At 38.8% G+C, this 16,116-nt stretch overlaps 1 protein-coding gene across 1 annotated transcript; it reads left to right on the top strand.

Annotated features, from left to right (window-relative positions):
* The first annotated feature begins 321 nt into the window (after nucleotides 1-321).
* Nucleotides 322-15,476, top strand: LOC139694098 (uncharacterized). The gene is made up of 6 exons (XM_071592525.1): nucleotides 322-386; nucleotides 10,418-10,593; nucleotides 12,233-12,348; nucleotides 13,009-13,150; nucleotides 13,978-14,305; nucleotides 15,008-15,476. Exons 1-6 carry the CDS (start codon nucleotides 322-324, stop codon nucleotides 15,474-15,476), a joined length of 1,296 nt encoding a protein of 431 aa, XP_071448626.1.
* The last annotated feature ends 640 nt before the right edge of the window (nucleotides 15,477-16,116 follow it).

Below are 16,116 nucleotides of genomic sequence, written 5' to 3'. Positions count from 1 at the left end.
TGACTGAAAGAGAAATGGGAATGGACGCAGTGTCATGAAGTAGATTTTCCAAAGTTGCGTTCACGGTAAAGTATAATTTCTATCGTCAGAGGAAAATATAAACCCAATTACTGCTTTAGTATTCGTTACACGTCTTATTAGTCTATTTTACTTACTATGTCCAACACTGCTCAGTTTCTATGTTGTGGATATGGTAGCGGATACTGAAAGGAAAACGCTGGAGTGAGCGAAGATGGAGAAAGCTTAATTAACATTCTTTCTTTTAGTGGGCACGCGAATAATATGATCTTATATGCAGGAGGAACGGAATATTTAGGAAAAATGCCGAATCATCTGGACAAAGCAAAAGAAGAATATAGGTTTGACATTAATCCACAGATAACGAAGTAAATGAAAACTTGAAAGTAAGAAGCGATGAAGATCTACGTGAACTGGAGCAAGTAACAAGATGCAAGCATCCAAGTGCATCGGAGAGGACGAGATGTCAAAATGTGATAAAAGCAATAATTGGCTTTTCATAGGAAACTTAGAGAATGAAAATCGGGATTTTTACCACCAAAATGGAGTAAGGGGATTTAAAAAAGAGAATGGTAAAATCGCTCGTCGGGAGTGTTTTACTGTACGATCCTCACACGGAAAAGGGATAGAGAGAATATAAGTTTAGGATTAGGACGTGGAAAAGATTGCAGTGTTACGTTCAAATGGTCGAACAAGGTAAGAAATTTGGTTTTAATAAGTTGGAGAGGAAAGACAGCTGCTGAACGCCTCATAGGACCGGAAAAAATGGATTGGAAGTGTAAAGAGAAGAGAACATCTGTTAAGGGGTGTTCTAGAAGGTGCGGTAAACGAAAAGCCATAAGGAAAAAGGGGGAAAATAAATGGACGAATTCGAAGAAAGGAGGCACCTGGCAACTGCAGTTGCAGACCACATACGTTGATGACAACATGTGATTCATTCTTCAAAATAATGAAAATGTAATGTTTAGAATTATTCATACGTTTTTCAGAAGTCATCTGGAAAAACATAAATGCATATAATTACGTCAATTATATTAATATATCGCGTCTAAGTGTAGTCCAGACGAGATGCTTGATTTTCAGAATATAAGTAATGGTATCACGTCTAATGCAGTGTAACCGGTGACGAATAGAAACACGCTTGTCGTTTTCCTCTCACTAAGTGAAAGATTATTAAGTGGAAAACCGGTTACCGTGTTACTGACATTCGGTATTACGATCTACAAGTAAATTTGGTCACACTTTAAATCAGTCGCCATCAGATAATAACTCATTAACGTGCCATGAGTTAATTTAGAGAACCGTATTTTTAGATAAACTTGAAAATGACATTCATTAACACAATGAAAATATAAGAAAGGTATTTTGTGCATATTTATAATTTTTTATGATAATGTGACGTATACAGTGATCCATATTTCGTCATTTGAAATACATTAAAAAAGTTATCAACTGACTGCGATTTCTTTAAGATTTTATCTCAAACCATGGAATCTCTCAAGGTAGTCGAAATTTATGTTTTTCACGCACGTTATTCGAGTCCGAAAGTTCAGTCAAAATGCCATTAAACCTTTTTTCGTATATTTTCACGACATTTCCTTTTTTTCAAAAAATCACTTTTTTGGACCATCCAACATTGCTTATATCTTCAACTGAATTTGTCGGAAAACGTTCCGATGCGCTTCATGAAGATCTTCACTAGCACTGCTAGTGTGCTGCAAAAGAACGTATCTTAACATCCTTACAGAGCGCTCGATTGTGGAATTAATTTTTTATGTTTATTTGATAAATTTAATTTATTTAACAATTTATTCGAAAGCTATCAAGCACGGTAAAGTGTACTAAAATTAGGATAAAAGCAATACAATACAGTTGCATAATAGTTATAGTTTAGTGGAAGAAATTATGGTACGTTAACCAAAGGATGCACAAAATTCAAAACTATTGCAAATATTTTCGAAAGGCCGATTGAGTCCTTAACTCCTCGCATCTTCTTATAAATTACATTTCGGCCAATTCTTTCGCGGTGAGGATTTTATTTGCTCTTTTAAATAGATATTCAACGTGGCATTAATTGGCCTTTCAAGGCAATGTAGCCAAAAAACATATTTTACCATGTGGAAGTTTTAGACTATGAATTACTTCTGATAACAATTAATGAATTTAAGAACAATATTTTAAAGTGAATTTTCTAATTCCCTCAATTGCAACTCTTTTTGTGAAAGGATATCGCTTAAACAAATATCCTTTTATCATCTAATCGTCACGTCGATGTTTAATTATAAATATCTGACGGTTAATTATGGATTTCATTTTTTGTGATTATCCTTTTTATTTTTCCTCGGGACTCCAGAACGTCACTGAGTGACGTTTTACGAGTAATTCTAATAAAAGAAAACCAGCATGTGGGAATTGGCCACCTTCCCTTTATGATCAAGAATCTGTAGAACTTTAATGGGAGGATTTTGTTAATACTCTCCCTTCTAATATTTTCAATGGGTGGGTTTCTTTTTCATCTTCGCCTTTATAGTATTCGTAATCGGTTGGAGCACTCATAGTTTCTGTAAGCATCGGGTGAACATTAACGTCGTGAGGGAACCGTAATCCTGGCTACCGTTTGGTCCTGATGGCCCAAGACCCGGATGTACGCAATCCGGATAACTCGATATTTATTCGCTAAGTATTTTGGTTCTTGATGGAACACATCACACAAGAAGAGATTCCTTACTCCTCTAGGTGTCGGCTTCTGAGATATTGCGATTTTTAGCCGCCGAATAGTGTGATGTTAAAATAAAATTAACGGGATCTCGCGACATAATAGAAGCGTATAAAATTCCGCAGCGCAGGCGTTTCACAACACCGTAGCATCTGCATGTGCAAAGTTATCAACGTGCATTTAGCGTATACAGCTAAGGAGGGAGGGCCGGGGTTGGGATCCTTATGGAAGTAGAAGTCTCCCTCGCCATCTGTGAGAGACAGCCGCTACTGTCCAATTTAATTACGGTGACACAGAGTTCATTTACGCTATGGTTAAGGTGATTTTATTTAGCCGGCGACTTGATCTACTTTTCGTTACGACCAGTCATATATCGGAATGATAAGGAGGTAGAACGAATTTATCGACGAGCACCAACTGTGTATATCGATCTTACCAATGACGAAGACAGCGCAGCTCAGACGGTGATGAGGTGTGAAGAGACAGGGATAGATAGACGTCACCATAAAAATATCATCTCGCGCAGCCAAAGCTTTTGGAATGCGATATTGCAAAGGGTAGGCTGGAGGCCTAGCGAGTAGAGGGTTTGGTCTCCGACCGGATGGTCGCGTATTCAAATCCCGGTCGATACCCTGGGAAAACCACATCTAAAATTCAAGCTGTGCGATTTCATGTACATCCGAGCTGCGTGAGAAGCTCGGTGGGTGGGAGAAGGAATAGGGGTAAGAACTGTGCACCTATCCCCTGAATTTCTCAAACCTTATATATATAAACAATTTTTATTGCTCTGGGAGCAAAGTCCCTTGGAGCAGAATACAGGTTACATTAGGTTTTGAAACCTATGGAGTGAAACTGGTTCTAAACTAGTGAAACAAGACATAATTTAACATCAGTTGAACGAAACATATAGTACAATACATACATACAAATATAAAGAACAATAGTTAAATATATAGCCTGATAGAACAGTAATAAGGTCATTTTGCTAGTGTGGTAGACAGATATTCAAACATTTTCCTGTTGAATTGGGATGTGTTCCTGGATAATTTTACATTATTAGGCAAAGAGTTCCATAGTTTACTGGATGAAATACTGAATGACTTTTCATATATAGCCGTGCGGTATTTGGGAAGATGGAATGTTTTTGTAATGCGGGTTGATCTCTTTGTCGTAAGTGAATTGAATATAAAATTTTCATATAAATATGAAGGGGTTTTTGAATTCAGAACTTTAAATAATTGTGAGGCCTTTTGAAGCATTCTCCTCTGATCGAGTTTTAACCAATTCAACATTTTATAGTAAGGAGTTACACGTTCATTAAAACGCATATTAAAGCTGAATCGTAGACAAGAAATGGAGCCTTTGTAATTTTGTACTTAGCTCCTTATTCACATCAGCGTAGACAACTGAGCAATAGTCGAGATGTGGTAATACTAACGTTTGGACAAGCTTCCGGCGTAACGTTATAGGGATTAGGTGTCTGAAATGCTTCATTGTGTAAAGAGTTTCGTGAACTTTATTAGAAATGGCATTTACTTGCTCGCGCCAGGTTAAGGTGCTGCTTAGATAAACTCCTAAGCTTTTCACTGTATTTGAGTAGTCAATTTGAATATTTAAAACACTTATTTTAGGGAGATCACTTGTGAGCAGCATACAGGGTTCGTCCGGTAAATAAGTGTACTGAGCTCAGGAAAAAAAATTTATTACACTTTTACATATCTTAAGCTAATATTCCTCAAAATAGGACCCTTGTGAGTCGATACACTTGTTCCAGCGGCGTTCCCATTCCTGGAACGCTCCCGCGAAGGCATCATCGGGAACCTCTCGAAGACACGTCGTCACGGCCTCTTTGACGGCGTCCAAAGTCCCGTATCGCGTTCCTTTCAAACTCCTCTTTATCTTCGGAAACAACAACGTCCTCTAAAAAATGTGGATCATTTTTGCAGTGATCCGCAAGTTGTGTCGCGATTTCCAAACGATTGAGTCTTTGATCATCACTGAGCACTTTCGGCACCAACTTTGCACAAATTTTTCGCATCTGTAATTGGTGCCTAATAATCTCGTGCACTATTGTTTTTGGCACATTACACTGCTCTGCTATCATCCGAACACTAAGACGACGATCAGAGTTCAGTACATTGCGAACTTTTCGCACATTTTCGTCGGTGAGTGTCGTTGATGGGCGTCCAGGCCGTGGTTCGTCGTGGACCTCTTCTCTGCCCTCCACGAACATCTTGTGCCACCGAAAGATCATGTTTCTGGACATGGCTGACTCCCCGTAAGCCTGGTTAATCATACCGACAGTTTCGGTAGACGATTTCCCAAGCTTTACCGCAAATTTGATGGAATAACGCTGCTCCAAAAACTTCGGCATCGCGTTCCGTGACGTGGGTCGAGCGTGGAGGTTCGCGTTAACAGAGCTCCTCACTATACCACAGCTCAGAGCCGACTGCCTTTTTCAGCGTCGCTTGCCAACATACCCCCCTCCAATCGCAGCCCGTCGGAGCGGTGCTGGGCGCGCCTGGAGCGGCGGGAAAAAATCATTACACTTATTTTCCGGACGAACCCTGTATGTACATGGGCGGTGCTTCCAAAGATTATCGACTTGGTCTTTTTGGGATTTAGATTTAGCCGATTTTCAGTCAGCCATTCACAGATGAGTTGGATATCCTTGTTGACCAAGTCAATGGCATGGTTAAATTCAGAGGGATAGGACTCAAGATATATCTGTCTTATCAAACCTTAGGTCTTAGTTCGAGGTGAGCTCCACTTTTACCCATCAAAACCAGCCTTCTGATTGATTATTCTGGAATGGAATAGGACATTCGATATGAAAAGCATTGTCGATCACTTTCATCCCGTGAAGAGGTATTCACACTTGTGGGACATTCAATTTCGTGAGGTGATCGAATTCGAACGCCCGCACACTCCTAATTCCGGGAATTGATCTTTTCCGTAGTTGGAGGCTAGGGTGGTATTTGCTCACGGCTTTGGCAAGTCAAGCCATCGGCGGCAGGACCACGGGTTACGGTGAGGGTAGATAATGCTAGCACGTGACTAAGCAGCTGAAACGGCCTCGGTGTGGCCGAGATAAAGTAAAGACCCATGTCTCCCTATTCATGTCGTCTCCATCACCCTTTAAGACTGACTTCTGCATCTCTCTCCCCACTTCCCTTTCTCTCTCTTCCACCCTCTCTCTCCCTCCCTCTCATCTTTCCCCTCCTCTCTATTCCTCCCCATCTATTCCTCCCCCTCTATTCCTCCCCCTCTATTCCTCCCCCTCTATTCCTCCCCCTCTATTCCTCCCCCTCTATTCCTCCCCCTCTATTCCTCCCCCTCTATTCCTCCCCCTCTATTCCTCCCCCTCTATTCCTCCCCCTCTATTCCTCCCCCTCTATTCCTCCCCCTCTATTCCTCCCTATTTTTCCCCATTTTACTTCCTCTATTTTCCTTCTTCTCTATTCATCCTTCTCAATTCCTCCCTCTATATTCTGACTCATCTACATTCCTCCCCCTCTGTTCCTCCCTATCCCTCCCTCTCTTCTTTTCCTTCCTCTCTACCCCTTCCTTCCTCTTCCTCCATCTTCCTCTCTCTTACTCCCACCCCCTCTTTATCTTCCTCTCTCTCTCTCTCTCTCTCTCTCTCTCTCTCCTATTCCCTCTTCCCTTATCTTTTCCTCTCCCCCTTTCTGTCAAGGGGGACCGCACTCTCCTCACACGACCCCAACAATGAAGTTACATCCATTAGATTCTGGCAGTGTCTTGAGATCTCGCCGCAGTCGCTTTGAGGAGCACTTAACGCAAGCGATGGAGCCAGCCTCCCTCGCCTCTGCCACTGCTTGCAAATGGGTCAAAGTAACGCCGCCGCCGCGCCGGCGGCGGCGGTGGATAACGTCCCAAAGCTTGAAATTAAAAAGTGTTTGCGCGAACTTTATGACGCTTAAACTGTAAAATACTTTATGTGCACTCAGGCGAAACTGCACAATGGCGTACGTGCAGGATGAAATTAAGCACGCGAGGGGACATATAAATATATTAATCAAATTCTCTTTAAAACTTTAACACAGTTTTAATGTCGCAGCTTGCATTTCAATTTAGGATTTCTAAAAAGGAGCAGGAAATGAGAGAAATAGATAAATTTGCCACGACAGTGAGGGGAATTTTTATGAGAATGAATTTCAATTTTTTCAGAAGATGATTTTATTAATATCGTCAGGCATGGGGCGATCTACATTAGTTTTTTAGATTGCCAAATACAGGGACAAAAAAGGTCAATTTCGGCAGATGTTTATGAATACAATCAACCAAATAATCTCAAATACGAGACTAATTCAGTAATTCATATGCAGCATGACATTTTTGTATTGACTCACGCGAAAATAATGTTTTAAATTCCATATTTATTTGGCGAATTTCATTTGATTGATTAATATTTTCGAACGAACACGACAAGGATGAACAACTGCTCCACACTAATAAATATCAAAATATTATTCCTCTAATCCGACGACTTCCGTCGAGGGCCACTCTTTCCGTAATTTTCGTAAAGAATCCACCGACGATCTCAGAACTTCAATGAATGCAAAACTTTCAGAATACTTTGGCCGCCGAAGACTACTGAAGAAAACCAGAAGTTTCGACACACTAGACAAATTTTATCTCGCGTCTCCATTTATTCCGATTCCTGGATTTTCTGTGGACAGTCAGACGGAAATAGAAATCAAAATCAAAGGAAACTTTGTGTACATGCACTTCAAAAATACTTATTGTTGCAAAGAAACTACGTATTTAGGCTAAACAAGCGAGTGAAAAAATACATAAATGCAGCTCTTATGCATGCCGATGACGTAATAGGAAAAGGCTCGCTTATAACAGCGATTAGCTACAGAAACAGCTTCCTAAAACAAGATTATTTTTTTATTCAAGCTCATATTTTTCTTGTTCCTTCCCTGAATTAATGGACCAGGTGCTTGGCATTCGCTGAGTGACTAGGGAGAGATTGGTTCATAGATAGATAGATAGAGGTCTTAATTTGGGTGAAATTGAGACCTAATGGTCCCTTCTTCCATTTTACCCATCGTCGTATACATGTTACATTAGGCATAAACTTTATAACTACATGCATATATACACATTAATACATATAGACAGACACAAATTCATTATGCACAGATTTGCACATCGAAAAGAAAAGGAAAAAAATATAAATATGTACATTCATGTACAGTCATTGGTAAGAGTGGCGTTAACGGAGTCACCACGATGTATCTCGTGATTGAACCAAGTGATATTAGAGAAATAAAAATAACTTTCTTGGCTGTATTTAATTAATTAACTGTTGACAGATTTCGTTGCATCACAACAACGTTTGAATGACGTTCGCGGAATCGGTAGACTAAAGTAAGTTAAGTGATTAATCAGATTTGTCCATGTTATTTTACATTTCTTCGGTGAAATCTCTGCGCAATGATCGGCTCACGTATCCGAATTCATCCAGCATATGTATGCACGTATCCGTTCTATATAGTGTACGTTGAAATACTCGAATCCTAGAAGTTTTTCTCGGCATCGTTTTCTCCTTCTACCATAACCAGTGCTTCTCTGAGGACGTCCATTCACGTCTTTTTTTTATTTGAAACGTTGATCTGACAATAACGGGTCGGGGGTCATCGAGTGGGCATAATCACTGCTATCTCTCTCTCTCTCTCTCTCTCTCTCTTCGCACGTCCCCCAACTTCTTGCGCTCACTGCCTCTCTCTCCACATCCGAAACTCATTCCTCCCTTTCCCCCACTCCCACGAGGAATCCCGTTCAACCTGCCACACCGTCTGGCTCCCGTCCCTCCGCCTCCCTCCCAGCTTTCGTTCCAAGATGACGAATCTCTCCCATTGCTCGGATGCCCGAGTGTGAGGCTGGCAATGTTCAACTCCCGCGGAACCTCCAGGGCCCCACTCTAAACGGTAAACTACGCGACAGTTGATTAGTCTCCGAGACGTTTGGCGATTGTTGCAGTGAAGGGTGTGAGGTGTTGTGGGGGAAGGAAGGATGGCGGCGAAAAATTGAGCCTGGAAGGAGGAAATATGTTTCCACATACTCGGTTAGAGTATAATAATTTTTATGATCATCAGAAATATCGTAGGTAAATGGTAGATTTTCAAATAAGTAATGGTTTATTATTTATAAGTATGGTCGATCTTAAGATCCGCGTTAGAGAGAATGGGAATACCAGATGATTTTAAAGAAAATGCCTTGCCACGACGGCGACAATTTTAATTAAAGGCTTTAACGTGTTAGAATAACGTGCCGAAATATCCAAAGGTGTTCTTTTGGAGAAAATGATAGGGATAGGGGGATATCATTCCACATCTACCGTTAGTTGAAAGAAATGTTGGGAGATTGAATTTTGTTTTCTCTAAGTTGGTGAGTCCTCTCACTATAATTGTTGCTGTTCCTCGTTCATTCTAGTCTCGCCTATGATTATAGTAGAATGTGATGGGTATTTACGTGAAGTGAACTGTAGGTAATGCAGGGTGTGTTCAAAGGCCTAATTTGAATGGCGAAATAGTTTTTAATTCAATAATTTGTAATTATTGTAATATTGTCACAAATTAATAATCCTGTGCGAAAATTCAGACTGAAAAATGCGCACATTACGTGATCGCATTTCTATGTTGCCTGTTACGAACTCTCTTCCATCTCACTGGTCCTCAAATCTTAAAAATATTATTACTGGCTTCAATAGTACACGAGTACAATTGGAATAATTTTTTTAAGAATATTTCTTAATCTCGAGCATTTAATTGAAGAGGTAAAAAAAAAAATTACCAGGTCTAATGGACTCAGAAATTTCAGTCACTTATATAAACTGGCATTGTGTAATTGAAATTTATTTTTTGAACTCTCTAATAATAAAGCGCTCCACGTGCTATTTAGGTTTATTTACCACGGGAGTCCGATCGCCTACCAGTGTTTGATGAGACTCCGGCTTTTCTGACGAAGCTCTATTTATAATTCAAGGATGAATAGTTGATAACTTACAGAAAGAAGAAATACAGCTTAGATAATTCCACTTAATGTTTTTCTTCTTTCCGTGATGGATAAGTTCCACAAAGTCAAGCTAGAAATTACGAATTTTTTAATTCGATAACTTATTGGAAAATCTCTTTTCGTGATCACTCCTGCCTTCCATATTTAGAATTTCAAACCCTCCCTCCGACCTCCCGTCAAATCCCATGCGATGCGCAGCACAAGAACGGTTTCCCAACGCAACCTTTGAACTGATTGGCGAGATCTCAGCCATTCAGAATAACCTGGCCGATAACTGAAACTTATTAGACTGCCTGAGTGATGCCTTAGTAGAGCAGATGTCACAAGAATGGTAGCGAATTTGAAATTCTGAGAATTTGTCCGAATAAATCTAATCCAGCAATATTTTTCCTCGGAAAAATATGATGAGGAAGATTAGAATCCAACGACAACAAGGGTAACATCTGCCGTTGCTTCAACTACCCCGAACCATGATCCTTGTATTCAACGGAAGTGCCCTCTCCCGAGGAAATTTATCTTCGCCCTCCACCAAAGGATTTCACGCAAAGAAAATTGCCCGCAATCTATTTCCGCACATTATTTTTTCCCGATCTGTCGAAGGAAACCGTTTTCATTTTTTCCCCCTCCTTTCTCCAGGGACATATTCTCCACGCTGAAGCTCCTGCGAGTAGAAATTGAGCTCCGACCTCCTACCTCGGTCACATCTGTCCTGCGCATAAGGCGCCGAAGGTCACCTGCTCACGAACGGGTCCGGAGGCGGTGCACCTGCCCTTCTCACCGCCTGGGCGTCTTATCATCGCTCTCCAAAAGAGGTGAGTGACCTCGAGAGGGGGTTCCTTCTCCGACCGCATCGCTGCCCCTCGTTCGAGCGCCACCCAAACACTTTTCTCTTTGGTTAATCCTACCACTTGTCCGGTTCCCTCTTTCCCAAAAACTCGAACCCCTGCTGTTAGAACTATCCGGCGCATCCTCGACCGATGATGGCCGTAATTCACAGCCTACGGTGTGATAAAAATGAAGTAGGTGATTTCGAAGGAACGTTTTCCCTGTCATCAGCATCATTTTTTTCCCAAGGCTCGTCAGACCCTTGAGTTTTCATAACTCGGGATCATAGTGGAGCTAGCGTAGACAAAGATATTGATTGCCGATATCTCTCCCCAATCCCGAAGATCGAAATACCCTTTGCGGAGCCTTGAGGTTCATTTCAAGTTATTTTCACAAGTTCACTTCAAGTTATAACTTGAATTAACTTGCCGCAGTAAACATTATTATTGTATGTCCATTATTTTGAGTCATCTGCGTGCTCCACTTAAAAATGATTTTAAATTATTTCTTAATCTGTTAGAACTGTGTGGTTCAAATGTGATTCAGGATTAATACATTTTATATGCATAATACCGAAAGATCACTTGCATACCCAATACATTTAAACAAATATCTAAAAGTGGTGAAGCAAGAGTGGAGCAGTGGGTAGAGTACTTTGCTGCTTGTGGCCCAAGGTTAAAATCTGAGTGTTTGACGCAAACACCCACTGAGAAAACCCATTATGCAATATATGATTTTTCTGGGTAGAAGACCTTTTTTGGTGTCAGGTGGTTCAAACCATTGGTTTCAGAAGGTAACTGGTAGAAACTACAGGGGAAATGTTCCCCTATCATAAAAATATGTTAATTTCACATACCCTATGGTCAGTTGATGCAAGGTGAACTCTATCCCTCTCCTAGTTAGCCAACCTTTGGTGTCATTATATTGGCCAGGAGACACTGTCAAAGTTCCATAGAGGCTTCAAAGATGTCCAATAAAAATTTTCAGAAAAGTGCACCAATTAGGTTACCTGCTATTAAGCTACAAGTGGTCTCAGTTTGATCCACCCATTTCAGCCATATGGATTTCTCACCATTGACTCTGTTTCAGGAGAGAGTAAATGGTTGAGAGTGATATCAAATCCTATTTTTTGACCCTATCTAAGGACCAAGGAAGATTGATTCAAATTTGATTAGTTTTCCTGGATATACTCATATCTTATAAGTGAATGTTCAGTTTTTAACCTTCATGACTTATAGTTGATACTCGTAGGTTGCCTTTTTGCATATATGTAATTATATCAAAACACATTGGTACGTTGGACCAAAGCCACACCCATAAATTTTTATTCCCCTATAGACTTGAAAAAAATTACAATTATTTTTCTCACCTAGCCATTTAAATTTGCCAAGAATAAGTGTAATGAGAATATTGTATCCCTGATAAAGAGATAAGGAGGAAATCAATTATTAGTGAGGAAGCTTTATTTATTTTTTTCCCCTCTTTCCTAGATTTTGACCTGCCCTGTTAATTTAATCTTCGAATTTCCCAATCTTGTGAACTTTTTATTTATTCCAGTAGTTGCCTAACCCAAGAATAAGTTTAAAAAAAATAAGTATGATTTCAGATAACCTTTTAATATTTCAGATCCAAATAATCCATTTCCTGTCCTTCAAGAGTGTCTCTCTAATGAAAATGTTCCTGCATTGAGTTATGTAGCAGTGGCCACAATAGAACCATTAGATAAACATCAAGGTGTTCAGGTCAGTCATCTATGTAGTACAATTGAGTACATAGATTTAAGTAGTTTTTAAAATTTAATTTGGAGGGCAAATGATGGATTACTTTTTTTATATTAAATTAAGAGCATATATGCTTGTCCAGGTTTTTAAAAGAATTTTAATTTTACAGAATCATTGACATTTTGTTTAATGTGGTGTGAACTTATTTTAAATCAAATGTCGTTTAAAAATTACTATTTATGAATTGCTGATGCTTGTGTATATATGTACATTTATATAAGATCATGCATATGCTTTAATTAGTTCTTTAATAATGGGAAAATGAACACACCCCTGAATAAGGATAAATAAATGATTTAACTATATAATGGCTTTCATTCATCTGCTATCAGGGTACATGAAAGTATTAGATATTTATCAAAAATTAAAGAGTGTGTTTGCAAAAAGTAAAACAAAATTTTTTTTGTTTTACAAAATTTGAAAAAAAAAATGAGAAGCAAAAAATTTTATGCAAGTCAGGCATGTAAGAAAAAAATTCTTATTTATGATTCAGATAAAAATGAGGATTTACACACATGTACAATCCACTTTATTCCAATCTTAGCTGACATTAAAACTAATTATTCTTTTATCCCAAAAATTCTCATCATTAAATTTTTCTCCTCTTGTTTCTTTCCTCAGCAAAAATGTGACCTGACAGCATTACATCTTGCATATGCCTCAGCACCTAGTTTTAGAGATATTGAGCAGCTTTGTGAGAGTGGAAGTGATGTTAACCTCTTAAATATCAATGGCAGAACAGCTCTGCATCTTTTGTTATCAGGTAAGCAACAAACCATTCCCATATGTTTGACTACATACATATTCCCAAGTTTGCTCACTTACAAATTTCTGTTTCATGTACATTAAAAATTCACGCATGATTTACCTTAATACTTCTTATAGGAATTACGGGCACTTGTTCATACTAATCATCTAGCAGCATATCATCATCGGGCAAAAATCATAATTATCAACAGCACACTCCCCTTAAAATTTAATTTTAGGAAAACATTTTCTATCCTCCTTCTAAATCAATGATGTGAAGCTTTTTTTCCATTTAAAATTGCCTCAATGTTTGCTGTTGTATGAGAAAATTTTGAACCCTCTTGAAATGTTCCCTCACTGAGCCATTCCAGGGGATTTTGGTGAGGGGAATATCCTTGATACTCGCCCCCATTCCCCTTTTTCCCCCTAGAACTCAAAGGTTCTTCTAGATTCAAGGGAGAAATAGCAAGGGAATTTTCAACGTTATTTTACAGATGAGGCTATTTTTTTATTGATCATCTACCATGTAGTAGATTTTGAACATAATTACCTCTTTTCATAGATTTCTAAAGCATTTCCACACAAGATAAACTCATATTGCCTGACACCATTTCTTTCTTTAGCTTCCTACCCTATCAAACAGTCCAAAATGCCTATTTTGCCTTTTATTCCACAGTTATAGGTATTCTCCCCCTTCTGTCACAGCCTCCTCCATTGTATATCTCCCACATACCATTTTTTTTCCTTTTTCAAATTTATGCTCATAACTTCCTCCTACTTCCATTATGTCAATTGCTTAACCCCCAAAAAAAGGTTCTAACTTCCTTTCTGATTTTTCTTCAGGTGAATTAATGCAAGGTGGTGGGGGAAATAATATCTCCTGGCAAGGACACCTCAACACGGTAGAAAGAGTGTTAAAAGCTGGTGCCAATATAGGAGCACGAGATTGCTTCGGGGAAACACCACTTCTTGTGGGATTAAGAAAATTGCTTGCTGCTGGAGAGTATGGGCGTGCTGCAGAGTTGGGCCACCTATTGATTGAAGCAGGCAGCGATCCAGATGCCGTGAACCATGATGGCCGTTCAGCACTTACATATAGTGTTAACCATTTAGATGATAGTGTTGCTCTTACCCGCCTTCTCCTGAACTGTGGAGCATCTGTTTGGTCTGGGTAAGATGATAATTTAATATACATTTGTGTTCATGAAGAGAATCTGTAATGAGTTTAATCCCATACTCTTAAATGAATTAGGAATGCACTTTCTTTCAACATATATATATATATATATATATATATATATATATATATATATATATATATATATATATATATATATATATATATATATATATATATATATATATATATATATATAATATTTGTGAGTGAGAGAAACTATGTTCCATTAAAAACAACAATTTCATATGAAAATTGAGCCAGTAGTAAGTAGTATGTTTACAGAGGGGTTCATATTTGAAAATCCAAAAATACCAATTAATTATACTAAAAAGCTTCTCTTTAACTCCAGCATAATCTATTGTGTCCTTTCATTTCCTTATGCTTCAAATAAGAGTAAATGATAACTTTTATACATACTCTTCATGAACTCATTAAAATATTCTCTGGTGTAAGTATTTTATTTTTTATGAAAGCATTAATCATACTATGAGGTCCTCATTTTACAGTGAAATTTGACTGGAAGAATTCAAACAATTTCATCACATGATGAAAATAGAATTCTTTTTTGAATTTCATAGCCTTACCAACGATATCTATTTTCGAAGAGTTACCGGCAGTTGGAATAATTTTAATAAGAGGTTTCTCTTTGCACTCATTGATTCATTCAATTCTTTTACTTTTTTGGCATTACAGTGGTGGAAGTTTTGGGATATTGGATGTTGGGAGTTCCATGGACAGGACTGGCCATGCTGTAGATGAAGCGTGTGGAAATCCTTCATCCATCGCATCCTCCTCCTCCCACGATCGCGACCAATCCGCATTCACTTGGTTCCTCCGTGCCGTCATTCGCCGTCGTCGAGTTGAGCACTGCTCTGAAACTTTGGCCCTGCTGTCGCAAGTGATGGGAGAGTGTCCTCGGCGAATGCACTCCCACGTCCTCAGAACCATGTTCCGACACGTCAAGTGCTACAAGATACTCGGGCCCGTCTTCTACCAGCTGAAACTGAGCATGATGCGCTACTGGACTCAACCCCATGACCTACGCTACCTTTGCTGGCGCACATTAAGGAAGTCACTACGATCAGGTGGACATCTTGTGTCAGGAGCTGCAAAGTTAGGCCTCCCTAAACCTGTGCAACAGTACTTGCTGATGGAGACATAAAAGAAAGAGGCGTACCCAAAAAAAAACCAGATAAGAAAGGTCAATTTTATTCCTTCTTTCAGCATCATCATTTCTAAATCTCCAATTCCATATCATTAGCTCGAGTATAATTATTTTTGCTTGTGAACTTATTTTCTTATTAAACTAAATATGCTAAAAAAATATTAAAAAAGCGCACTGAAAAAAATGATTGTCAATAAATGTATTCTGAGGAGCATTGGGTTACTTTGAGGTCAGATTTTCTGAATAGCTGGACTGTGGAAGAATTTTTTTTACTTCATTAAGTATCTCATATCTTCTCTGTGTGATTTTATTGCTGATCATTCTGTCCAAGCCAGAATTCTTCTTCAGTATGTGGTGGCTAAGTTTTGGAAAACCCAGAAATATAATATAATATAACAAAACAAAGGGAAAATCGTCAAAATCTGATCACTGTCAAATGATGCATGCTACATTTCCTTATAATGTGATGTGGATTGTTAGGTATGGAGGACAGAGGTTTGTGTCATTTCTCCTGGGAAAGCTAAAAAAAATGTTACCCAGGCTAATTGAAATTCATCCTGTACATGATTGTCTTATCTTAAAGACAAACAAATCAAGGGGTATACAAGATGCTTCTTGTTCAAGACAAAGTATACAG

This window comes from Hetaerina americana, unplaced genomic scaffold (genome assembly GCF_022747635.1).
Source record: "Hetaerina americana unplaced genomic scaffold, ioHetAmer1.1.p SCAF_5, whole genome shotgun sequence".
Taxonomy (NCBI): domain Eukaryota; kingdom Metazoa; phylum Arthropoda; class Insecta; order Odonata; family Calopterygidae; genus Hetaerina; species Hetaerina americana.
This window is presented reverse-complemented; position numbering and strand designations above follow the sequence as displayed.

What these genes read in the sequence shown, in the direction of transcription:
- LOC139694098 (XM_071592525.1), top strand. Translation starts at nt 322, where the DNA reads ATGCCGAATCATCTGGACAAAGCAAAAGAAGAATATAGGTTTGACATT. An exon ending in ATCATCGCTCTCCAAAAGAG is followed by an intron (nt 10,594 to 12,232) that starts GTGAGTGACCTC and finishes TTAATATTTCAG; the next exon opens with ATCCAAATAATCCATTTCCT. An exon ending in GGAGCATCTGTTTGGTCTGG is followed by an intron (nt 14,306 to 15,007) that starts GTAAGATGATAA and finishes TTGGCATTACAG; the next exon opens with TGGTGGAAGTTTTGGGATAT.